Consider the following 27,665-nt stretch of genomic DNA (forward strand, 5'->3'; position numbering starts at 1 on the left):
CACACACATACACATGCACACACACACACATGCACACACACACACACACACACACACACACACACACACACACACACACACACACACATACACCTGCATGCACACACACACACACACACACACACACACACACACACACACACACACATACATACATACACACACGCATGCACACACACATCCATATACATACATACAAACAAACATACATACATACTCATACATACAAACAAACATACATACATACATTACATACATACACACTTGGAAACGCAAGGGATTTTGTGAACGAGAAAGCCTAACAAGTTGTTTTGATGGCAGACCCCCCGGGATTTCGTTTCCCTCCTGGAGACACACAGGGCACAGTGGCACTTAGTGTGCACGGGGCCATGAGGGAGCAGGTAGGGCGAAGGCTGCGATGAACAGGTTGCTCTTGCAACGTCAGGGCGTCGCTTTAAGCAAGCTGCTAGATACCCTCTGCAACCATAACGTCGGTGTTAATTCATCGGCACAGAGCTGCCAAAGCTCAGACCGCTGCTTCAAATGTCAGCCCCATTTCGAGTGTCGGTGTGTGTGTGTGTGTGTGTGTGTGTGTGTGTGGGTGTGAGTATCTCAAGGTTTCAATGTTTTATTAGGATCCCCATTAGCCTGGTAAAACCAGCTATTCTTCCTGGGGTCCTCTCTGTTAATGTGTGTTTGCGTGTATGTGTGTTTGTGCACGTGCTTCCGTGTGTGTGTGTGTGTGTGTGTGTGTGTGTGTGTGTGTGTGTGTGTTTGTGTTTGTGCAGTGTGGGTGAATGTGTATATGTGTGTGTGCCCGTGGGTTTATGTATATATGTCTGAGAGGTGTTTTTGAATGCACATGTATGTACATGGTCACTGGTTAGTATGTGAAGGTTGTGGTGTCTTAATAGGTCTGTGCGTCAACAGAGGTGTGCTCATAACCACACTGATTAAGCATATCAGTGGGAGTCACTGGGGACTTGGCAGGAAACTCCCGTTTACTAATGCTCGAAACGGTATATAGACAAGGTGAAACATTGATGTTTCGGCTCCAGTACTTAGACATGAGACTGCTCTACTCAGGCTATTCATATTACCACAGCATGTTAGGGGGAATTGGACTGTGACTGTGGTTGTTTAGATGGTATCTGTCTGGCTCATGCGTCACAACAAACAAAAAAGAGTACAAAGGGTTTCTTGGAATGCAGATTGTGTACATCGTCATGTGTAGAAATAGTGCCTTGGAGATACTGACCTTATCGTGGCATTCAAATTAGTGAAAATAAATAAAGACTATGATAATTTATAGATTTATGGTTACACAACATAATTATATATGTAAAAGTCATGTTGTAAATTTCATTAAATACATTTGATTCTTTAAAATCAGTAATCCATTTACTTTTTCAAAGATGAGAAGTTAATGTTAACATAACAAATCATAGAATGATTTTAGGCCTTTATTTGACAACGTGTTGGGCCCCTTCTCAGACTTAATTTGACAACAAATTGTAGAAGACGTTTCAGGTTATTGTCCACAGGGATGGAATCAGAGGTCTGTGACCTTTCCCTCTCAGCTTTATTTATACACTACATTACACAAGCCAGGCATGTGCCATACAGTATAGAATTGCTCAAAAGGGTAAGTGGAAACTGAGTTATCACAGCATGACACTTCTACTGCAAACGTGTAACTTTTTAATGAGAAGATTATTTGTAGATACAAGATCAGAATATTTGTTTCATTTAATTCCAGAGTTGTCTTTCAGAATTAAATAAATCATCATAAGACCAGAGTGGTATTACAAATAAATGAAAACAACTAGACCATATTGCCTTCTTCTGAAATTATTGCCAAAGAAACCCATGGATGTCACTTTTTTTTTTGCTCCTCTGATGACCAGAGCAGTTACAAAAAAAAAAAAATGCTGAATGTAATTGCAAACATTAAGCGGAGATCATTCTATTATGACGGTGAATACGACGGCTGGTGAAAACACAAGGCTGGTGGCGACATCTATTGGTTAAAACATTTTCTACATTTATTCACAAACTTGTTTCTGAATTATTGTAAATCATTTTGTTCTGTATTATTTCATATGGTTGTGTTATGTTACCTTCTGAAGGTAGTGGATTATCACATTTATCAGCACCATTTGGACTGTGTATACATCTATACTCAATTTGAGTAATACGTTTTATTTTATATATTTTGTTACACAAAGATATATATATATACATATAAATGTCTAGCAAAAATATAACAAATGATCACCAAAACGTGTGCCTATGTTGGTCTAATTGTAGACGGAATAATCGATCAATAAATATACGACCAGTGCGATCAGTGAATTCGGTGCGACATCTGTTGTACTTCCCCTTTAAATCCCAGCGCAGCCAACTCGTGCCATGACGTCAACGGTAAAACCTGCTCTGGCTGGGCTGGCTGCTGTCGCTCGGAAAGTGAAGTGTTTCGCGTGTGCCTGGCGTCAGAGTTTTTGTTGTCTGTCCTTCACTTTGTGTGTCTGTTTTTTTTTTTAACTCTAGCGACAGTGATTATAAACGTTTTTAAATACAAAGACGCGGATTTTTACACACAGGTATTTTAGATCAAATACTTTTTTCCCCCCTCCGGAAACTGGCTGGCGGATCTTCGAGATGGATAAGCTAACTGATAGCTGACTTGCTATCAAAGATCACGGGTCAAGAATAGGATTCAAGCTAGCATGCTAACGCCTAGCTCGTTTGTTAGCGCTAATACCTGTTCACTCAACAAAGTTGGGCCGTGTCGTCTTTTATACTAGACCATATTATTTTTTTTTTTCTCTCTCTCTCTCTCTCTCTCTCTCTCTCTCTCTCTCACTTGCGTACGAGCCGCCGAACTTGGCGCAGGCCGGCGAACCCAGGAAGAAGGGACGGTGCACACACACAAGAAACAACCCCGAAGGTGGCTCTTAGTGTCTGTCACAACATGCTGTCCAATGCCCAGAACCAGCCACTGTTCCCCAACCCACAGGGCCAACCGAACCCCGCGGGTCAGCTCCTGCAGTTCCACGTGAAACCCAGTTTACAGATCAAGAAGAATGCCATCACAGACGACTACAAGGTGACCAGCCAGGTGCTTGGCTTGGGAATCAATGGCAAGGTGTTGGAGATATTTCAGAAGAAGAGTGGGGACAAGTACGCGCTCAAGGTAAGTCACACACTCTTCTGCTGTGTCTAATCCACATTTAAGGTCAGTCGTTTGTTTGTTACTATTAACGTCTCCGACCTGTTAACATTGAAAGAACACAGCGTGGTACTAGTGGAAACGTCTCAGGTGCCTATTGGTAGGATACAGACAATAGCTATTTAGGGAAAAACGGGAAGCTCTTGGATACCTTGTTAATAATACGACGAATCTGTCTTTTTTGGTTTCAAATAAACTGTTCCAACAATTCTGCTAACACAAACACCGTGGTAACCGTATCTTTTAATCGCTGTTGGACAGGTATGTCTTGTATAACTGCTTGGAACTTGGGTTCACTTCATGTCAGTGGTTCTTCCAGGAAAATAGGATATTGCCACAGATCAACCACTGGTCTTGTGGTCAGCAGTAAGTGAAAGTAGCCATGTTGAAGATATCGAAGCCTGTTAAGATATATTCTAGAGAGTTGTACGACACATTCACATTATTTTTGATGACACACGAGAATAAATTACATCATAATTGCAATTGAATTTACTTGTAAATGTACAGTAGTTTGTGGCTGGATTCAGTCATACACAAGTGAGGTTTAAATAATCTAATTCAAAACATTATGTGGTACTCACCTCTGTCATTGTTAAGTGTTTCTTTTTGTCTGTGTAACTGTATACAATGCTCCGTTTTTTAATTACTTTTTACGTTTGGTACATGTTTTTTTATTTTTTATTATAGTTTGCCGAAATCTTAAAGGATCATAGGATTGATGCCTAACTATCATAACATGGTTTCTTGGAATTCTGCTACTTGTTTTAGATGGAAATCAACTAAATCTTTCCCTGTGTCCATTATTTATAATCAATGGGAGTGATGGATACATATATCATTGCAATTTCAAACATAAGTTTATGCCTTTAAACTCCCCCTCACCTGTCTCTAGCCATCGTCACAGATTTACATAAACCCACATTAGCGAACAAGCACAAATAATGAATACATCCTCAAAGGCACCATTGAATGTAGAATGACCCTAACCCATCCCTCCATTATCTTTTATTTTGGACCAGTCGCTGGCATTATTCCCTTCTTTGCCTGACTGCCTTTGCAGCAAGTTTGCAGTTTGCTTGTCAATAATCGATCTTCCCTCACACCTGCGTTGAAGGGCAGACTATTACCTCATACATTGATATCTGAGCTGGCTGTTATATGAATTTATATCCTGGCTATTACTTTCCCTGATGTCATCACCATCCAGTCTATTCCATTCATTATTCTACTGTAGATGTAAGGTGGCTATAAATCTGTTGGATCCAAGGTGACCTCATCGTAAGGAAACAGATTTGTCGCCTGAACTGATGAAAATTTGACGTAATAATTGAGTATAGGCTGTATTTGATGTTTAATGTGGTAATTTGGGAAAGATGGGCAGAGTATCGCCATTGCCATGTCTCTATAATTTTTTTATATAGATGGTGCAGCCCTGTGTATTTTGGGGGATGTGTGTGAAATGAAGACAAAAGGACAGCTGTATGCTGCCTTTGTTATCCAGCTGTCAGTCACTGCTATCACCATCCTTTTCATCCATCATTTGATGAGTTGTCCTTTACTCTGGGACATTTTTCTGTGTATAAATATCTAAAGATGAATTACATGGCATATGTTGCAGAATCATACTGGGAATCAGTGAACTAGGCTGCTGTTTCATTGTCAATTAAATAATTACATTGAGCTTGTGGTTTGATGCCGTTCTATTCCCTAGTCACTGTCTTCCCAACACCAGGGTCAGTAGATTTAGAATTTCTCAGGATGGAGCTCAAACATTTTCAGGCTTTATTGTTGTTCTTGTTTATATAAAAGTAGATATTTATGTGTTTGAGAGATTTATCCCTGTCCCCTTACAATTAAGTCCATCCCCATGACAACACTGCAAAGTGACCTTGTGACTTAACTTGGGTGCCCCTACTAGGTAGCTAGCTAGATGCAGAACGGGGCTCCATGAATTGCCAAACATAGTTCTCAATATCCTTTCTTTGGCAACTCTCAATAAATTAAAAAAGCCACCTGACTGGGCCAATCATCTGCCAAAGATGGGGTGTTTTCAATATGTTTGGTTACAATAAACCTTTGTTTAACTGACAATATTGACGAGAAGGCTGTTCTGAGCTGATTAATAATCGCTCAAAACCGCGATGACTCTATTGCTGTTGTATATACTAGGCTTCATCTGTTTGTTGACCTTTTAAGGGGACTTAGCGGTCCCCTTAACCAACATCAGCTCTGTGTTTTTCTCACTTGAATCTCTTTGGCAGTGGCTAATGCTCCCTTTGTCTGTTAATATATTCATGGACCTTGTATTTATTTTGTTTGGACGTCTATGATCAGCATAAGTAGATTCATGAATGATGATTAAATGCTGTATTAGGATAAGTAATGTTTTCAATCTTTTTTGAGAACCCCATGTTTAGTTCCCGGATGAATGAATCAGCTTTGCCACCTGAAATATGGGTCTCGGAACACGATCTGATTAAATGATTGTTCTTTGTAATCCTCTTTGCCTAGAATAACACCTCTTGTGAAGTCATCAGGAAAATATAAACAATTCTTTGTACGCCATCCATTATTCTCTAATAGCAGCCCTGGCAGGAACCTTCCAGCTAAAGGACTTTAGCATGGCTACAAGGTTCAAGTTTAGACTTTCCCTCAAAGAAACTGAAATTCATTGCTTAATTTCTTCTTGTTAAGCCGTACTTTCCCAGGGAAACCAAGCCTGTTGAAATGTCGGTACACCAAAGAGTCTGGTCAGACCTCTGGGTCCAGCACATCAAGTTTATTTGAGGGATAACAGAGAAAGAAGAACTTGGCTTAGATTCAGTCATGGTTGAGAGAGGAAGGAAGGAAGGAAGAGGAAGGAGGTGTTCCTCTGTTCTGTTATAATGACTTAGCACTCTCTCATCCTTGAGCACAACATATATAACACTCCCTCTGTTTTTTGTTATATTGGCATAAATCCGCTCTTGTGATTCCCCAGATCTCAGTAATTTGATTAGTTTGACATTTTGTATGATCCGGAATTGGATCAGCATAGTATTCAATCAAACTGGTTATAATTGACTGTAGAAGGCACAATTAGATGGTCTGTCTATGCCTCACTAGACTATTGTGAACACTTTTATTTTAGATGTATATGACATTGATTTATATTTGTAGGAATCGGTGAATAATAGGGTCGAGAAATCCAATCGTTTTGGTTACTTTCTATCTCACCAACAGACCAGCTTTTTTTCATCAGGGTCTCTGAATAGCCCTCTGAAAGTACCTAACACAAATAAGCTTCCTCTAAATGGTTCCTGGTTTAGTTGTATAACGTGCACAGGTTTACCCTTTAACTTTGATTTCAAACAACTTTGATTTCAACAAGAGCATACTACAAGAAAAACAGAGTAGTACAGATTGAATCATGAATGTGAAATATGTTCTAGCAACTTGTTTAACTTATTTTGGGTTCAATTTCTACTAGTTATAGAACTGTTCCATATTGAACACTTCTAGTGCTGTTATGGAACCTACGTTTTAACTTAATTGATATTGGCAAATAGGCCTATAGTTTGTATTGCAAAGTTCTGTTTTTGTGGTGTTGTAGTTATTTAAATACTATCATCTGCCCATGCCTGTATTTTTTTTTGGCTCATGAAAGTCATTTTAATTTTTTTTTTGTTATAACAAGCTGCAGCCCCATCTAAGATTTGTTAATTTGTTATCATCATGCCTCAAGTTTGGTTAAAAAAAAATCTAAATTCAGACTCAAAATGGAAAAAAAAACACTTCACGGCAACGTTTGAGTTGAGGCAATGGTAGCCATCGTCAGAAAAGCCAAATATTGGATGATGATTCTTCCAGTTTAGATTTTCAAACACTATTTGAATATTCAGGTAGGACTTTGATAGCTGTCGTCCAGTGTTTGGATAGCCTGGCTCCGCCCGCCTCCGTACTTCCGCTAAATTTTCATTTCCCTTCAGTACGTCTGGGTTTGCGGTTTTCTAGGTTGTCTAGGTTTTCTGCAGCCAATTTTTTGGCTGTCCAATCAGCAAACAGGGAGTGGCTGAGAACATTGACGTTGAGGTTGTGCGCTACTTTGAGTTGTAGTCAAACGTCAGCGATTGGTTATGGTAGATCCAGAGTGGCACTGGGCAGATCTAATAGTTTCAAACTCCAACAGACACCCGCCTTCAAGTGAGTTAACGTTTGTCAATGGAGAAAGGCCAGACTCTCTGTGCAAATGAAATGAAGTACAAGATTCTGGTAGGACCAGGCTAGTGTTTGGATACACAAGCCACCCAACTTGGACTGATGAGTGGCTCTGAAAACCACTGACATTAAATTGTTCTACTCAAACAGAATGTCTTTGTTAACCTGAATTACGGTTCCTATAACATTACCTCCACTGGACTGCCCACACAAAATGCTGGCCTATCCACAAACGCATGCAAACACAAGGTCACAAGACAACTGCACACTCTAAACGGAACCCCCTCCCAGCTTACTTAAAGATGGCAGATTGGATTTATAAGTAGTCCGCTTCACAGTCTGTATTCGCATTAATGTAGAGGAAGCAAGTTATTATCTGATGCAGATGGGGATTCACAACATGAGTCAGGAAGGTGTGAGGTGAAATGGGGAAGGGTGGGTTCTTGGTCTTCAACAGAAACTAGTGTACTGAAAAATAACTGCTAATTCCACCTCATCGCTTTTGGATCTCGTTGTCTGGAACTCGTTTCCTGTTCCTCTTTCTCTGTTCCCTATCATTTTAATCCAACCCACTTTGAAGACCTATGACATTGAAACAAAGACTGTTGGATTTCATGTTTGAATTGTGAAATTAAACCGTTAAAACCCCTCCCCAAAACATTGAGATAAACGGTTCAACCTAAAAAAGCACATTGCATAATTAAAAATGAAATATTTTGCTAGCTCGTAGCTTAACATTACCTGGAAGTGTTCTGTATTATCTGTAGTCAATTCTGCTCGACAGTGATTTCAACAATGCTATCAATAAAATCAAAGGATATAACAGATTTCTCATTTATCAAATATTTCTTAATTTGTAGAATAAGCTACACTGAAGGTTTCCCTTCCCACCATAATGTGTGAAGTTGTGGTGAGAGTACTGGACAATTGTGTTGCATTTATTGGCAGGTCAAATCTTTCAAATTGAATGTACACCAAACCTACATCTGACTCAATAGTAGTAGTGTCAATATTAATAGACATGTTTGGCTACAATAAAGTAGAATAAAATATGGTCACCATTTTTAGAATGCATTGCTCAGGTCTTTGCCTTAAGCAGCAATGCTAGGCAAGTAATTATTTGGGGGCTTCGGTAGTAGCCCATTTAAAACATGACAAACACACGTTTTTTCTTTCCCCGCATTGTAATTTTTATATTATACCATTTTTTTCATCGATCCCAGCCTGTATACTTGCATAGCCAACCGACTTTCATAGACTGATCTTTGATCCCATTATCTTATTTGCCAATTAGTAAGAACGGCATTGACCACGTCACTCCAGCTTAGGGCTGTGCGACATGGACAGTCTTCTATCAAGAGATGAGTAATTTCATATCTCGATAATGATGTCACGATATAGTACGTTTTCTGTCAATAATAATCCCATCATCTAAATTCAAATGAAAGGCACTTCCTCTTTTCTCTTATTTTGAAGATTTTGACATTAAGCCGAACTGTCCCAGATGAGGAAAAAAGGGATATCAAACATCAAAAAAAAAAAGAAAAATATTTTGAAATATCAAAGATTCAGATTCAGAAATATCCAAAAGTGCAGCCAATTGGAAGCAATTGGAATGATAGAGGGAAGTATCCATTGATAGACATTTTTCTCTGGTCCCACGATATACAGTATATTGTCAAATCGAACCCTACTCCATGTCTTTGATTCCACTACAAAAACAGATTATTCTCCTGTACACTGACTTCAACATGGCCTCTGTGTTCAATTCATATAATAAGTGACCCCTATAGTCAAGTCATCTCCTATCAAACAAGTCACACAAACCAGGGCACAAGGATCTTTGTCCTAGAAACTGCTAAAACGTTATTAAAATCCCTCTTTAGAATCATCACAACACAATTGGTTATGTCATGCTCTTTTTTTTCTGCGTGTGACAAAACAACAAATGCACAAATGAGTAGATCTAGATAATCAGGGAGAATCCCTGGCAGATGTCTGTAATAAGGTCACTTCTTATCAACACACAAACATGTTTGCTGCTTTATCGGTACGCACTGTGTGGTTGGTGTTTAACTCTGTGGCAGATAAGAGGCTTTTCTAGCGTGACTTACTTTAACCAGCCATCCCACTGATCTTCCTCCAGTCCCCTTCCTCCGTCCTATCCATCTCCCACCTCCACTCCCTGCTTGTCAGAGGAAGCCTCAGGCAGGTGTAGATGCGTCTTCCTCCCAGAGTGGACCAACCCCCCCCCCCCTCTTCCTTCCCTCGGACCTGCCCTAAGCTCAGTGGCTTTTGTATTGTCTGGAGGGGGGCTATTGTAGGTCCATCTGCCCCCCTTTCTGCCCCCTACTTCGCGGTGCTTACGGTTTAGCCTCAAAGGGGCTGCAGCAGATGGGGAGCTCTGCAGTCGCACCAGCACCAGCACCAGCTGAGCGTTTAAGAGGATATGGGATGCGGGCATGTGTACGGGTCTGTTTTGAGGCCACCACTGCATGCTTTGTTTGTGAATGGAGCCGTTATAATTTGGGAGGTGCTCATTTTATTTTTGGAGCATGTTTCCTTTTTGTTTCGACACATCTGCACCTAGACATATCTTATTACGCTCTCTGCATGTCTGCAGGTAAAACATTATGTGCACTTTTATGTGGGACTTGAATATCGTCACCCTCTTAAAGTAGTGGCCTAAGTCATATTGTCAAGTTGAGTTGAAAATATGACTTGGGCCAATACTTTAAGAGGGTGACGATATAAGATTTGGTGCAGTGAGTCAGTGGTCCCTGCAGTGCATCAAGGTTGAACTTGACATCACCTGTGTTCGCTCACAACCTGACGCTGGCCCCACAGGGAGTTGCATCCAGCAGCTATTGGACAGCTCGCACATTGATGATATGCAGGGACTAAAACTGGAGGGTACTCTTGGTATCTGGCCGTGTGTATTCTGGTGTATCCTCCAGAGACGGTAAATCATTACATTATATTCATTAAATGGGGTCGGCAGGTCAACATTTATTCCACGTAAATAAATATAAAAATATTTAGTGTCAAATAATTTGTTTCACACTATAACTCTTTTTATTCTTGAAATATGGACTGTTATTTATTTGTGGAACTTTAACACAAAGTGATGAAACATGATAAATTGTCATACCAGGTCAGTAGCTCAGCTCCTATAGAAAAGCCAACCATAGCTGCATTAGTAATTAATGAGCAACATACGTAGTACAGATAGGTCTCTGCCTGTGTGGCTTGGTGGTTTCTCCCTCTGATGTCTGCTGTGACGCAGGAAGGAGATGGTGCTCCTGTTTGTTTTGACTCAACAGGTGCTTTGACTCTTGCGGGTTCAGCTCTGAGATAAATCAACAGATCAATACATTGCTATTGTTTACCAGCTCTCCTGGTTACAGAGATAAGCCGTCTGCCAGTTAATTCAGCCGCCCCTCTATCATACTCCTGTGCATCCCCTTCTCACAATCAGATTCTGAATTTGATCTAATTTAGCCCCCCTCATTTGATTTAAGATCCTCTGTAGACGGCGCCATTGGTAGCCTGGCAGGCCATACATCTTTCCCCAGCGGCCCGCATCTATCCCATCACGTCACTAATGTTGTGACTGATGCCTTTAAGTCTGAACAGGGCCACCAGTCACTGAGGAGGCGTTAACCAGATACTGACAAATCCCCTCCTAGCTCAAGAACACACCCGCCACACATCGAGAAGAAGTGAGAAGTAACGTGGAAGTAGTGAGTCATAGAATGGGTGTTGGGTAATGATGAGGTCAACAGAGATCAGCCCGTAGGAAGCATTCACTGATTAAATCAACAGAGTACTATCTCCAAGAAGTAAAGCTGCACCCAATATTATATACTTTCTTATACTTCTACTACTTTCTTATACTTCTTATACTTCTATACTTATACTCTGATTTAGCATACACATCAAAGCATGCATACAAATCCATCATAATGAATTAGTTTTGTCTTTGCAAAGCCTATTATATTTGAATTGTGATTTAAAGCTCCACTACCTAATGTTTTTGCATAACATGTTTGATCACTTGATGGCAGGATGTAAACGTTATCCATACTTCCATGTATGCAGTGTTCAGGCTGTATTCACTCTCAACCTGTAGTGTCCACATTGATTCTTTCACTTGCACAACAATCTAACAGATTTCTCTTTCACTTTTGATTTGATACAAAGATGACACATAGGCTAGGGCCGTGGACAACATCTATCACAATATGGGTAATTTCATATCTCAATATTTATGTATCGCGATATAGTACATTTTCTGTAAATTCTATGTAAAAAATGTTTACACAGAGTAACCACATGCCTCATGACTACTTTTTAAAATAATCCTATGAACTGTAAGTAGTAAAGTAACGAGATACTGTGACAGCGATACTGCCTTCTCAGGCAGTATGCTATTGTGCAGGGGCACGCAGGCGCTCTTGCACACCATACGAGACAGACGCTGGTGGCGTGAAGCTGTCTCTGCATCTCAGACATCGCTTCCGCAGTTGGAACGAGTTGGAACGAGATAACAAACCCTGTCACTGTTTACCTGTGTAAGGACATGGTTCCCTTTCAAAATGTCGATAGAAAGGGCTTTGAAGAGATGGTCAAAACACTCGATTCCAGGTATATGTTACCTCCCCTGCACACACTTCAGCCACATTGAGATGCCAAAACTATACGGCAAGGTCTGCGAGCAAGTGGAGAAAGAAATCCATACTATTAAACATTAGTGTTTCTCAGAGATGGAAGTAACTTGATGAAGATTTTGGATTATTTATAGTTTTATAGTTTTGCTCAATAAATGTTCTTAAAATACTTCACTACTATGTGAAATATGTCCTAGTAATACAAAAGTACAGTAATAGCTGCCTAACCAATATTTTACCCCTTCAGAAGCATTTATATCGAAATTAGAAGATACAATTAACACCGTTACCGCCTATGCCTCAAATCATACCGTGATATACATTTTAGTCCATACCATACTGCCCTAGTATGTAGTTGTATAAAACAATGTTTTATATGAAAGGCGCTCTATACCGTTGGGGTTTAACCATCGCACGGACATCAGAATAAACCGCTGCTCAGACGGAGCCCAACTCATCCACATACAACGTAGCATTATACTGAGAAGCCCTCTCTCTCTCATATAACCAAGTTCTAGTTATTTATCATTTATATGCCAGTTACATTAAAATAAAATGACAAATGAACAGCTCAAGAACTTATTTTTTTTATATACAGTAGGCGCCTCCGATTACAATTTGAATCTGTTAATTGCAATGAATAATTGCAATCACAATATCAGGCAAAGTATTTGCAATTATAGTTTTTTGCTTAATGTGTAGCCTTATTTTGAATGTTTATGATTTGATTGCGTCGGTTGGCGGGACCCCCAACTGATCCTCAGGTAACATGCATCAGTCAGAAAATCCATCCGTACGTTAGGTCGTCATCCAGTGACCTGGTTAGGCATGTTTACAATTCTGTATGGATGGTTTTGCTGTCAATTTCAACAAAGCAAGCAAACTCAAGCTACGAATGACTATTTCAGAGCTGTGGAACTCTTGAGCTTTTGAAAGACCTGGCAATGCAATGGGCACTGTTCACAAGGTTGTCTTAACATTTTGGGCAGGTCTTGTGTGGAAGAAGCGCGTCCTGCTTGACCTGGGTGGAGCAGCACTCTGTCTGAGAAGGGTCTGGCCCATGGCAGTCCCGCCCAGGCAGTAGGGGCAACCAGTCAGGGCAGTGCCTGGTGCTGCGGCCCAAAGAGCAGACAGGGTTTCTCGCTCTCTGGAAACATGCCCACTCCTGTGTTGTGGGCAGGAGAGGAATGTTAGGACACAAAGAGAATTTGAGAGTCAGAAGACTTGGGAAGGTTTCCCAAAGTCCATGGGAAGACTATCGGGCTGAAATATTTCTCATCTTGTCAATATTTTTGTTGGATGTGATGGCTTGTGATACAGCATTACAGCTGTTAGTAATTATAGGGTATGTATTTGTCATGTTAATCCCTTTCCTTGTGAAATGTTATTGAAATAACAATCTCTACAAATTGAACTGATGCATCACTCAGTTCTCAAATTCTTGTTTTTTGCTCTTCTGGATAGCGACATCAATGGCCAGATCTTATATTTGTAACCCTTTGTAACTAGATAAACAAGGTCGGGTAATGTAGTTGTTAGGGTGTGTTAACCTGGGAGCATCGATGAGCAAGATGCCTTCTCCATTAATGTAGCAAAAATTATAATCACTAAGTCGCTTTGGATGAAAGCATCTGATAAATGACTAAATAGTATGATCAATAGAGATGCCCAGTGGGGCAGGGCCTTTATTTGACCAAGTGCCTGTGTAACCACTGAAGCAGAGGGTGGTTTTTGTAGCAAGCATCAGGCTAGTTGCCATGATATTTATGACAGTGGAGCACAGATAGAACCTCCTATAAAGAGGTTCACTAATTTGATTTTCTGCTGAGCCGATGCTGGCGTTAACTTTAGATTGAAGCCGAATTTTCATGCGTTTCTATTGAGGTGCCTGCCTAACCAGCGATTCTTATCCGTTAACCAATGTATGTCCACTAGGGGTGGGAATTGGAAAAATCTAACGATTCGATAGTATTGCGATATTTGGGCCACTATTCAATATTATTGTGATTTTGCGATACAGCAAGTATTGCGGTTCGTTTCTACGATATATTGCGATTCATGTTTCCCATATTATTCAAAGGCATTACAAAAAATGAGGAAAATAAGACTAGATCAACTCACTTCAAATGTCACATTTAAATCTGTGAACAACATCTACAAATTAACTGAAGTGCAAAAACTTAGAAGGGTAGTGCAAACATTCAGGACACAGGACCATAGTAAGAGACCTCTCACATGAATGCTGAGCTCCCAGTACATAACTTAAAATTATTTAATTACAAGAGAGTAACATAAAGCAGACATAATAGAGTAACATAATCCTGAAATAATCATATAAATAAGAGTGACTTAGAGCTTCTATCAAATTGAGAAAAATAAACAAATGTGTCAAAAAAAAAATACACACACACACACACACACACACACACACACACACACACACACACACACACACACACACACACACACACACACACACACACACACACACACACACACACACACACACACACACACAGTTGCACCCAAAATTATTCAACCCCCATTGCAAATTAGGTTTATTAGCAAAATTAACAGATTTTCAGGAGTTTGAAATAAACAAAGCAAACAAGAACAAGTTAAATTGCTCAACCCAACTAATGTTACAAGCAGTTTCTCTAAACTAAACAAATAATGTCACTTTTACTGCCTACTGCAGTTTCAAAATTATTCAACCTCTTCATGAGAGACATGTTTAGTATTTAGTAGAGCACCCTTTTTGCTATTAAGTCTTCCTGCAAACGTGATTCGTAGCCAGACACCAGTTTTTGGCAGCGCTCCTGAGGAATCTCAGCCCATTCCTCATTCCGCAAAGGCCTCCAGTTCGACATTGTTCTTTGGTTTGCCTTTTTCAAATCAAGCCAGAGATTTTCTATTGGATTCAAGTCAGGTGTCAGTGATGGCCTCTCTAATGCCTTCCAGGACTTCTTCTGCACCCAAGCCTTGGGGGACTTCGAGGTATGCGCCGCTGGATAATTGTCCTGTTGGAAGGTCCAATGACGTCCAAGCTTCAGCTTCCTCACAGATGGCACAACATTTTTTGTCTAGGATTTCTTGATACTTTATTGAATCCAATCTCGCCCTTCACACGGTACAAACTTCCAAGTTCCAGAGGAGGCAAAGCAGCCCCAAAGCGTCACCGACCCACCGCCATGCTTCACTGTAGGCAGGGTGTTCTTTTCAGCATATGCTTCCTCCTTCCTCCTTCCTCCTACATAGTTTTGTCTCATCAGTCCACAGAACAGAATTCCAAAACCTCTGTGGCTTATCTAAATATTTTTTCTGCAAACTGGAGCCGACTTTTTTTTTTTTTTTTGTGCCTTTGGGTCCGCAGTGGTGTGCTCCTTGGGGCTCGGCCATGGAACCCCTCTGTGTTTAGTATGCGCCTCACCGTAGAAACGGACACCTCGGTCCCTGCTGCCAGCACGTCTCGCTGGAGGTCTTTTGCAGTCTCGCGAGGTGGTTTTTGACCACCTGTCTCCTCAGGAATCTGATAGTAGCCTCTGATGTCTTCTTCTTCCTGCCACGTCCAGGTAGTGTAGCCACAGTTCCTTTTGACTTTAAACATCTGAACTATGCTACCTACTGTATCCTTTGGGACATTCAGAGCTTTGCTATTTTTTTATATCCTTTTCCTTGTCTGTGCAAGGAAATAATCTCCCACTAACTCTCTTGACTTAGCCATGTTTCTATATTTAATGTGTTTTTGTATTAAGGACACCTGGTAAAATTACTGAAGCCATTGATTAGAGAGAGAGAGAGAGAGAGAATATTGAGATACAGAACAGAATTGATTTTTTTTCCCACCACTAATGTCCACTTTCAATCAAATCATAACCATCTCAAGAACATGAGTAACATATTTCCTCGCTAGTCAACCCTTAGACTGTCGTGTCATTAAACTACATTTGCATATGACATTGCATAGTGATATGTATTTCAATGGTATAATGTAAAACAAAAAGTGTAAAATGTAGGCTCTATCCAATAGCACAAACAGTAAGTGATGGCCTGCTGTTTATGTTAACGGCCACAAGAGGGAAGTCAAATACATGAAATAAATAGGTCTTAGTTCACACTCACACAATGTGGTGAGTGCTCTACCATTTATATTATACAAGGATGGGAACAGTTTTATGGAAATTCAAAAGACTCATTCCATTCGTCTAGGAAGTATATGGATAAAAAACCATCTCAAATCCATAGCAAGAAATGGCAAAACATCCATAAATTTGTATCATGACATGGCCATCTTTTCATTAATTATTACTTTTTATGTTTATTGTGTAAGTGTTACATTGTAGTATGAAATCTTTTGATCCCTCGAGGTTCGGTGTATGTCTTTTGTCTGAAAATACTCTAAACTACGTATTCAACGGACACTTATCTTTGGATATGAATTCCACCAGCTTCTTGGCTAAAGCCTCCTCTGCATGGTGGGAGGCAGAAGGGACCAAGAAAGCGGTCGTGCTGGATTGTTTGGTGGGAGTAAGCTTGTTTGCCCCTCCCCTCTCCTGACTGTGACGTCCCGACGTGTGGTTCTTGATGTTGCCAATGGCATTGCACTACACCCCCCATTAACTTACATAGCTTGCAGTCTTATTTCTTCTCATCTTAGTCTCGCCATGTATTGCAACGCTGCCAGAAATCCCCCTTCTTGGCTTCTATTGCAAGTAAAGGGACCAACTCCTCTGATCCTGCAGCCTTCTACTCTTTAGTTATTTATATTTTAACTTGCCGCAGCAGTGCGTAATGTGTTAACCTAATGTTCGCCTGTTGAAATGTAACTGACTCGTTCTGTGCATGCACATGAGATGAAAGCTTGCATATCTAAATATGTGGATGGTGGAATCCAAAATGGGAATGGCAATACAAGGATTTGCATACAAATATGAAGTATGATGATATTTGAACTCTAAATGATTTTTTTATATATGGTGACGGCTCTAAACCACAGTCCTGTCTGTCGTCTGGACTGGTGACAGTAAATGAAATGTTGTGTAGGTACGCTAACTGTCATTCTAAGGTGAAGGAAAGATGATGGCTGAATTTCTTGATGAAACATGACACCAGTGGACCTGAAAGTGATCACTGCGAAAACCCTACCTGTTAAAATGACACATTTGCCATTTTTGGTTTCCTAAATTCTCAACGATTCCAATAACCTTCTTTATCTAGGTGAACGCAAATCTCTTTTTGGCTGTGGCTTATTCTCCCCCTCTCTCTCCCTCTTGCCTCTGTACAGATGCTACAAGATTGTCCCAAAGCTCGCAGGGAGGTGGAGCTGCACTGGAGGGCGTCCCCTTGCTCCAACATCGTGCGCATCATCGACGTCTACGAGAACCTCTACCAGGGCCGGAAGTGTCTGCTCATTGTCATGGAGTGGTGGGTACAACTGATGCGACTTCACTCTTTTGACGGATCTGAAGTGGTTCGTTATTGTCATTGTTTTTCCTGTAGCACTTTTTTTTTTTTGAAAAGAGACTGACTCTTTATTTATTTTCACTTGTCGACGAGTAAAGGCAAATTTGAAGGTGAGCAGCAGGTTCAATTTCCAACATAGGCCTATTATCTGTATAAAAGTCCGCTAAAAGTCTGTTCCTGATTCTAAATTCCAGACCATTGTATTGATCTCGTCAGGGAGTTTAGTCCATACATCTAACAACCCCCGAGTGTTAACAGTAAAGAAAGAGGCTAAGTAAATCAGACTGATCACTGTGCTTTGACTGTGAAACTGACTGATCACTGACATTTCTGATATGCCTCCTATGTTTCCGCGCAGCCTAACAGAGTAGAATCATTCAGCAGGACCACAAGCTCATTCCTACAGCAGTGGTTATTATTGTATGGGCCCGTCCAATTATAACAAGGCATCTAGTGCCCCTTTTCCACCGCCAGTACCAGCGCAACTCGCCTCGACTCAGCCCGCCTTTTCTTGCGGTTCGATCACCAAAATCTGGTACCTGCTACTTTTTTAGTCTCAACTCCGTCGAGGTTCCAAGAGAGCTGATCTGATAACTTTTGTGAGACGTAAAACAGGCTGCTGGCTACTGATTGGCCAGCGAGCGACGCCACTGGACGAGCGCGACGCCCGACACCCGACACCCGGCATCTTTAAATACTAGCGTCAGCGTTCAGTCAACAATAGTGATTGATTATTGAACATGGCACGATCAGCGCGCAAGAACACGCCGCGGACCGTGACAGAGTTGGCGACGCTCCTGTGTGTAGCCCGGTCTGTTTATGTGTCGTGTGGATAAGTACATCACTGCGGTTTCGCGCATGTGTGCTCTGACGACCCCGCCCGCGTTGAAGAGGGACTTTTTTCTAGATGGAAACACGACGTCCCTGGAACCAAACCAAAGTCGTGCCGAGCTAAGTCGTGGTGAGTTGAGCTGGTATTCTCGGCGGAAAAGAGGCATAAGGTGAAGTCTTAAATAGACCAGCTGATCACACACAGCACCAGCTTGACCGCTGTGCAGAACGCTGTTGAGAATGGTGGACCAGATTAAATTAAACGGCTTTACAAGTTAAAATAATTCCCTGGGAAACTACACGTTGTTTCAAATTAGTTAATTCTATAATTAAGCTTGGGGCAATTCAATGCATGACTTCTGCTTGTCGCATCTCTGCAGAAACGCTTTTCTGAGAAAAAGCAGTTCAGTCTACGGCACGCACTCTTGCACTCTAAGTGGGAGGCGTCACTGGGACATCTAGTCCGTGACTGTTAGGAGTCTTGTGAAGTACAAGACTATTTGGAACCGCAAACTAGGACTGGCCCCTCACAGTCGACGTTACAACTAATGAGTCACAGAGCGTTTAGCCAACTATTTTCGGCTTTCATTGTTAATATAGTCTCCCCAGGTTTAATCCGAAACAGCGTTCGACCACGTTTACTGGCTGGCCCAGGCATGTGGAGTTTCCCCCTACGTACAGTATGTCAAGTGGTACACTCCTGACCGACACTAGCACACCCCGACATGGAAAGTGAAATCAAAACGTGTACAGCAGGCGGCATAGTGCAAGCGTTGGTGCATTACAATAATCGCACATCTCAAAAGCAGCTGGTGTAGTTTGAAAGTCGTTTTTAAGTTGGGAAGATTTTGGATGATCTGATCTGAGTTACAGCGGTGTAGTCCGATCAGTGGGGCTCACATTGTATTCCTACCAAGAACAAGAGGCTTCGCAGCGATGCCGTCGGGGCAGCCCTCTCTATAGAGCCATCGTTTGGTCAATAGTTCTGAACTTACCCTGCCCTAGACAATAGCATGACTCGAAGGCTATTAGACCGGATAGGCTGTGTCTTAACGTTTTCAAAATGTGCCCCCCTGGATATCACATTAAAATATCAGTTTAGAAGAGTATCCCACTAACACTACAACAGTAGCAAGAGGGTTAAAAAAAGCCCTGGGTGGGTGTTGTGCAGATACCTCATTTTCGATGTGTGTAGATTGGGGCAATCTTTCACAGAAAAACAAACACCTGCAAAAACAGTAAGCCAACTCATTGAGATTTGCAACGAGTGTGATTTATTGCAGTTTTGGGGCATTTTTATTCCTAATATCTTTAGGAATAAATGTTGGCGCTAACTAAATCACAGGTTAATATTTAACATCACTTGTATGATAATGTATGATTATATTCGACCGACAGTCGAGAAGGATTGCTTTTAGTTGACCAACAAAATCGCCCCTGAGAACCTTTGCCTGTAAAGAAAAGTTTAATTGGTTTTAGATTTTAGATTTTCTAACTCCGATAGGATAACAGTTTTCATCTTTTATCTTTTTAACCAGCCTTTTCAGATGATCAAATTAATGCAACACAACGTAAAACATTCATTCGCAATTCAACTTAAAACAGATCACATCTTTTGATTTCCATTGGTCAGGAAGTGTTCAGATAACTGCACAGCTTTGCTACAGAAACAGGTTGGTTTAAGGGACTCGTGTTCATTGTTGTAAAATTCGAGAAATGATCCATTTCTTCTAAAGTGCTTAGTAGCGTTTGCTCGACAGAGCCTCCATTTGGCTTCTCTGTATGATCTTTTCAAAGAATAAAACCCAACCACCAAACCCACCACTACATCTTGCACGTGTTCATTTGTGGTTGCGTCTGTGAGATAGTCCACCCACTCACTGAAACCACACACACCCGCCATCGCCCACCAGCATGCTCTGGCTGTAGAGGTTGACTAATTTCTGGGTCCACCATATCAAGTCTCAGTACATCTCAGGAAATGAGAATCGGCTTATGTTAACTATACCTTCAATGCTTAACGTTAATGTGATTCTCATCTTGGTTTTAAGTAGCACCTGTGATTCAAGAATAGCCTTCTAAGAGAAGGACACTCTAGTCGGCCAACAGGTTAGTCTTCGGGAGCATAGGGAATGTGCAAATGAACGGAACGGAAATCGATATTTGAAATGTATTCCGAAAATTTTATATAGGGCTTGCCTTGTACATTAGAATGCATCATGAAATTTGTTATTGTTTCCACTCCGCCATATTGGAAGGTTATGATTTTCATAATATGCATTTATTTCTTTATTATTGTGCCAATTTATTACTGTGCCTGACAATGTGACAATGCCAACATATCTTCCGATTATCAAATCCCCTATGCAACCATTCCATCGGGTGGGCTCGGTCGGTCGTAACTACAAATATCAATATCTTGATATCAACCCCTCTCACCTCAAAATGATCCGTCAATAATTAGTGGTACCATGCATTGGCTTTAAACAACTAAGTTCCTCACGTTTCGCTGCACTGTCGCAGTATCTTGCAGCCACCGCTAGATGTGGAATGTTATTTGTATCCAAGCTTTTCGAGAGCTGCACTGAAACCAGACACATTTTGCAATGCAGGAGTTTGCTGGTGCATTACGTTTTCAGCCATATTAGTAATGTGCCTTTCTGCAGTTCTCGCAGAAATGTCTTTAATCCTTGACGATTGTGTCCACCCTGCTGAGTAAAGCCTCCTTTATAGAAAAACATTCTATAGCTGCCTTGTGTAGCTTGACACCACATAGGGTTGTAAGCCCACTGCTTTGCGTCTCGTACTGGGCTGCGGCCTTCTTGATTGATTCACTGCTGTCCGCTCCATCCTTTGAAATTCTTCTTGTCTTGTTTCAAAGTTATGTTGTACACTTGAAGTTCAACAGACCATTCATGCACGTTTAAAACTTGCGTTGACGTTATTAAAGTGTAGGGTGAAAGGTGGAGGAACAGTGATTACGTACGATGTTGATTGGTACAGTACTCTCAGCATTTTAATCAGCCATTTCAGCATTTGCAGACACATATCACTTTGAAACGTGGTAAATCTCTGTGCTCTTATTGCATCCATAGAGATCCACTGTATTCATAGACCATCATTATTGCTATCTGATAAATGTATTGATCATTCATCTCGACAGCAGTCGGCGCTACAAGCCAATGTTTACTTGCAGCGTGTGACATGAATATAGGTTGATTCTGGAAGCGTGGATGTGTTAAAGAAGTAACGTCCCACTTATCTTAATCTCCCTCATCCTGGAACTGCCCTTCGCTGCATAATTAATGCTAAATACATAGGTTATTTGGATGATATTCACTGGCTACAGTATATGAGGGTGAGGATTGAATCTGTCTTTTTCACTGCTGCGATTCTTATTGGAAAGTGCTGCATATTTGCATTGTGACTGAAAATATTGTAAATATTTGACACTGTTTTGCTGGTCCGATTTTCCCCCCAAAAAACTTAACATGGTGGAAAACAAGTTCCTTGAAATGTAGTTGCTGAACTGAAACTGAAAGTTACGGGTCATTTAGTTTGAAACACGGCTTGTGACTTCAGCTCACCACGTATGTCTTCCACAGCATGGACGGAGGGGAGCTGTTCAGTAGAATTCAAGACCGGGGAGACCAGGCCTTCACAGAAAGAGGTACCTAGTTCACACTGCTCTTACTGCTGCTTTAAAAGAAGCTGATCTAATAAAAGCTGAGCATGTGTGTCTGACTTAAATTAGGAGTCTCTTTATATCTGTCTGTCTGTCTGTCTGTTGTTGGATTAGGGCTGCTCGATTTTGGAAAAAATGAGAATCACGATTTTTTTGGTCAAGATTGAAATCACGATTCTTCAAACGATTCTTTTTGAGTTTGAAAATAAAATGCATTTAACTTGTCTTGAACTTTAGAATCCCCCCAAAAAAAATTCTTTCTTTTTTTTTCAAAAGAATCGTTCCAACTCGATTTTATTAATTTGGAGATTGATTAATTGCACAGCCCTACGTTGGATTATTCTTGACAACCGCTCAGCCGATCTGCTTCACACTTGGCGGCTGTATGTCTCGGCTGTATGTCTTAACGACCATGGCATGGTCCCATCACTGTTTTCCTCACCAGTGTGAGGAAAAGAAACAGAAGTCCTACAGGAATGTTGATGCAGCACAGCTTAAACATCATGCCACGGTTTTGAAGTCCCGGTCTGTTATCGACGAGGATGAACCCCCATGCACGTAGGATACTTCATTCAATGGGACATGTTGGCTGATGTGGTTGTGTGTGTCTTTCAACTCAGAGGCATCTGATATAATGAAGAGCATTGGAGAGGCCATTCAATTCCTACATGCAATCAATATTGCCCACCGAGACGTTAAGGTTTGTGCTGCTCTATATGCAAATCTTGCCTTTTTATTGTTTTATTCACTGTACCAAATCAAGGGATACAATACCTAATTTCTCGACTGTTTGTTAAGGACTTGATGAGTAATTGTAAAAACCCTTGTGTCGTTCCAGCCTGAAAACCTACTTTATACCTCCAAGAAGCCCAACGCACTGTTAAAGCTCACAGACTTCGGCTTCGCCAAGGAGACCACCACACACAACTCCCTGGCCACGCCCTGCTACACGCCCTACTACGTGGGTAAGGACCGACACGTGCACAGCTACAGTCAGTGGCGGTCCTCAATGTCCGCGGATACCACAAAGAAAAGACGGGAAATGGGCACCGCCACCAACGCCATCTCCTCTCCTAGGACGGTAGTGGGTCAACCGAAAGGTTGCTGGTTCGCTTCCCCGTGCCTTCTAGCGACGAGCCTAGCAGTCACTTGAGGAAGGACCCTGACACTCACTGTACCGGTGGATGAAATTCTGGCACAAATTATAAAGCACTTTTGAGTGGCAACTGGCTTAGAAAAGCGCTATATAAATAGTCCATCCAACGTTCTCCACGTTGCTGGGCGTTCTTCACGTTGCCCTGTCTGCATCTCACCTATCGTTCCGTCTCATTTTGCTGCAGCTCCGGAGGTGCTGGGCCCTGAGAAGTACGATAAGTCCTGTGACATGTGGTCACTGGGGGTCATCATGTACATCCTGTAAGTAGCCTTTTCAAGTTTTTGTTTTCAGTGCGCATGTTGTAGTCTCGATTGCCCTGCATGCTCATCACGATGGTATCGTCGTACGGTCGGTGAACTTATCGTTACCCCCCCCCCCGTCTACGCCCTCTATCTAGGCTGTGTGGGTACCCTCCGTTCTACTCCAACCACGGCCTGGCCATCTCCCCCGGGATGAAGAAGAGGATCAGGATGGGCCAGTACGAGTTCCCCAACCCGGAGTGGTCTGACGTGTCTGAGGACGGTAAGACCGTACCTGGTTCACAGTGTAGTATTAGCTGGCACGTGAATGCTGATATTAGAAACCATTGATTCTATTCTACATAAGAATCTGCCTATTTGGATACTTGTGCTCCCTTTCCAATGAGTTCAAAAGGGAATATCTCTTTATTTTTGCGGCGGCATTAGCTCAGGAGGTAGAGCGCGTTGGCTGGTAACCGCGAGGTTGCTGGTTCAATCCCCGGCTCCTCCTAGCCGAGTGTCGTGGTGTCCCCTGAGCGAGACGCCCTCACCCTAATTGCTCCTGACGAGCTGGCTGTCGCCCTGCGTGGCTGACTCCGCCGTCGGTGTGTGAACGTGTGCATGAATGAGTGAATGTCAGTCAACACTGTAAAGCGCTTTGGATAAAAGCGCTATATAAATGAGGACCATTTATAAATGAGGACCATTCTTTATTGGATCGATCTACATGTCCCCTTTACAAATCAAACTAAGTTTGTTTCCTTCTCTGTCATCTCCAGCCAAGCAGCTCATCAGGACCCTTCTGAAGACCGAGCCAACACAGAGAATGACTATTACCGAGTTTATGAACCACCCATGGATAAATGTAAGAACCTGCACACGCAAACAAGTGCACCATGACGAGCGTTCTCACGTTCCACGTTCACACACACACGCACGTGCGCACACGCACGCACACACAGACACCACATCCTTGTGCATCGCGACTCAAACTTCCTGTCGTTTCCGCTCATCAGCCCGGGTTAGGCTGGTCACGTGTCCGTCTGAGGCTTTGCCAAGTCATCTAAAGACGCCGCCGTGTATTCTGTGTTTTCCGCTGCAGCAGTCCATAGAGGTTCCCCAGACCCCGCTGCACACCAGCCGTGTACTGAAGGAGGAGAAGGACGCCTGGGAGGACGTCAAGGTCGGGCCCCGCCGCGCTCCTCAGAGAGCCCACTCATTCACTCACGTTTCAGTTGTGGCTGCGGCAGAAGCCCAGTTCCGAGTCACGCCGTGTTTTGAACCCCCAGTGACTACAATCAATCAGCATTCGTCACACACATGTTGAAATCTAGCTGAGTCAAAAAAGGGAAACGGGATGACGTATGAAAACCACGGCGGGGAACGCGTCGCGTCGGCGCTCCGCTCGCTTTACGCACGCTAACCCCCCACACTTCCGCTTCCTGTGCTTTGTCGTCTCCAGGAGGAAATGACCAGCGCCTTGGCGACCATGAGGGTGGACTACGAGCAGATCAAGATCAAGACCATCGAGGACGCCAGCAACCCGCTGCTGAAGAAGAGGAGGATGAAGGCCAACAACGCCATGGCGGACACACAGACACCGGCCCACTGAACCACGGCCCGCATGCATGCTGCGTGCACACACACACACACGTGCACGCACGCACGCACACAGGGGCGGACTCACACTCGTACAAAGAAAGGAAGCAATAATTAATCCCACCGGAGGACGGGAGCTGCGATGCATGGATTTTAAGTGTTTTTTTTTATTAATTCGTATTCATTTGATTTTTTTTTTTCTCCCCCCCCCTCATTGCGCTCAAAGTTCTACTGTTTTGTAGGAAGTGTTTTTTGTTTTTATTATACAAGCATTTTAACCAAGCAACCACTCTTGCCTTCACACGGAGGTTATTTTGATTTAAGGTTTTTACAGCAGTCGAGAGATTATGAATCCTAGCGATGGAGACGGGGTGGACACAGTGGCTCCGTCTCCTCTCCTGCCTTCTGTTTCAGGTTTTACTGAGAGAGGCTTGAACGATAGAATAGAGACGCAAAGCCTTAGGATTAGAGGTCAGTGAACCCACCCTCCCCCCCCCCCCCCCCCCATCTGACAAAATTTAAAATAAAAAAAGAAAATGTACCTGTGAATGTTATCAAATGGCTATATCCCAAAAAGTAAAGCAAGGGAAAGATGTTTCTGATGCAAACGTCTGCGACGAGGGCAGACTTTATTTTTTAAATGACTAGAGGAATGTAAAGCACTCTGTCCCTAAACCCTTCACTTGAATGGAATCTTTATCGTTCTTCACCAGGGAAGTGTACGTCAAATGGATAGATATATATATATATATTTTTCTTCTTTTCCTCTTGTGAATGTAGACCAGAGGCCTATACAGACAAAGCGATCATTTTTCCCCATACTGATATTCAGGGCCACGCCGTACTCCTGACTCCTGACTAAAACCCAATGACGTCACCCCGGGAAATGTACTGGGGGTCGGTCACGGTGAGAGACGGTGAACCCCCCCCTTTTCCCCCCCCCTCTGGCCCGCTCTCCTGCGTGCCGCGGTCATCCGCCTCACGGGTGAGTCAGTCCGGAACGCCGTGATCCACATTGCCCTACGCATGGAGGAAGTTCCTCTTCCGGCTCGTTAGAGAAGTGGGAGGCAGGCCAATACTGTACTTTTTTTGCGGGGGCTTTCTAAGGAGCTCGCACACGCACTGTAGCATGGACCTTATTCATTGCGGATGTAATTTAGCAACAATGGACTTGAGACCTGCCCTCCTTTTTTTTTTTTTTATCAATGGTGGGGCCACATGACACATGAAGAGACATTTCAGGTTGATGCTACGCAGGGGTCGTAAACTCAGTTCACCTCTAGGACCCTCTATACTTGTTTACTTTTTCTTTTTTTTTTTGCTAATATTTTGTAGCACCAATAGGACGTTGATGTGGGTTTGTGTAAGAGGCAGCATCCACTAAGGGATTAGGGTACTACCTGACGTCCACTAGGGGATTAGGGTACTACCTGACGTCCACTAAGGGATTAGGGTACTACCTGACATCCACTAAGGGATTAGGGTACTACCTGACGTCCACTAAGGGATTAGGTTACTACCTGATGTCCACTAAGGGATTAGGGTACTACCTGATGTCCACTAAGGGATTAGGGTACTACCTGACGTCCACTAAGGGATTAGGGTACTACCTGACATCCACTAAGGGATTAGGGTACTACCTGATGTCCACTAGGGGATTAGGGTACTACCTGACGTCCACTGGGGAATTAGGGTACTACCTGACGTCCACTAAGGGATTAGGGTTCTACCTGACGTCCACTAAGGGATTAGGGTACTACCTGATGTCCACTAAGGGATTAGGGTACTACCTGACGTCCACTAAGGGATTAGGGTACTACCTGACGTCCACTGGGGGATTAGGATCTCAACCTGACGTCCATTGAATGTCCTTTAATCTAACTGAGTCGTTGACCCTGGTTGCAGTGTTTGTTGCGTTTCAGTCTGTGCTCAGTGAGACTGCAAACTAACAGGATTCTGTATGTGTGTCCTTCTAAAGATCAGCACCTTTTTTAATTGGACTATGGCAGGCCTGAAGTAAAGTTTGCCCCTCTGGGCAGAAAATGTTTTGACATACCACCAGCAGTCTATCGTTCAGACGTTGTGAACTCTCTGAAATGTTCTGTTGACTTCCATTTGTACAATGGGACTCGCACCACAGCTCACCACCAGGGATATTGGGAAAAATGAGTTGCGATGTTGTCTTTGATTTTTTTTTTTTTTTCTTAATTTCACCACACAAAAAAAAATCACGTCCATGTTTACTTTTTTTTTGTTGTCACGTCTCACAAATCTCACAGTAAAGAGAATGTTCATGGACCGTTTCTGTGCCTTATTTTTCTTCAGCCTCTATGGAAATACTTCATTCAGTTCTTACTTAAACTGGAATATTCCAAGTTCTGCTGGCCTTATTTTTTCTACGTACTGGCATTACTTATTTGCAATACAACACAATTGACTATACAGTCAAAGAAGGGTTGGGAATGGATCATGTAGCGTTTAAAACAAGGTTCTTTCTGCATGTATACAAATCCCAATTAGAAGATTGCATACTTCACAAAACCATGAATTGCTAATTTCATAATCTGAATGCGAAGCCTACAGTATTTCA

At 42.3% G+C, this 27,665-nt stretch overlaps 1 protein-coding gene across 1 annotated transcript; it reads left to right on the top strand.

The window, feature by feature from the left end:
- Positions 1-2,455: 2,455 nt before the first annotated feature.
- Positions 2,456-27,378, top strand: mapkapk2a (MAPK activated protein kinase 2a). The gene is made up of 10 exons (XM_084463659.1): positions 2,456-3,196; positions 17,387-17,526; positions 22,002-22,066; positions 22,702-22,781; positions 22,920-23,046; positions 23,422-23,497; positions 23,635-23,759; positions 24,256-24,341; positions 24,579-24,659; positions 24,939-27,378. The coding sequence occupies exons 1-10, from the start codon at positions 2,975-2,977 to the stop codon at positions 25,086-25,088; spliced, it is 1,152 nt and encodes a 383-aa protein (XP_084319785.1). The 5' UTR covers positions 2,456-2,974; the 3' UTR covers positions 25,089-27,378.
- Positions 27,379-27,665: the final 287 nt, after the last annotated feature.

This window comes from Micromesistius poutassou (assembly GCF_964030765.1).
Source record: "Micromesistius poutassou genome assembly, chromosome: 2".
NCBI lineage: Eukaryota > Metazoa > Chordata > Actinopteri > Gadiformes > Gadidae > Micromesistius > Micromesistius poutassou.

Bases quoted from the DNA above. Each gene is read 5' to 3' on its own strand.
- mapkapk2a (XM_084463659.1), top strand. From the start codon at position 2,975: ATGCTGTCCAATGCCCAGAACCAGCCACTGTTCCCCAACCCACAGGGC. The intron at 22,782-22,919 runs GTTTGTGCTGCT...GTGTCGTTCCAG, and splicing joins TTGCCCACCGAGACGTTAAG to CCTGAAAACCTACTTTATAC. The intron at 24,660-24,938 runs GTCGGGCCCCGC...TGTCGTCTCCAG, and splicing joins ACGCCTGGGAGGACGTCAAG to GAGGAAATGACCAGCGCCTT.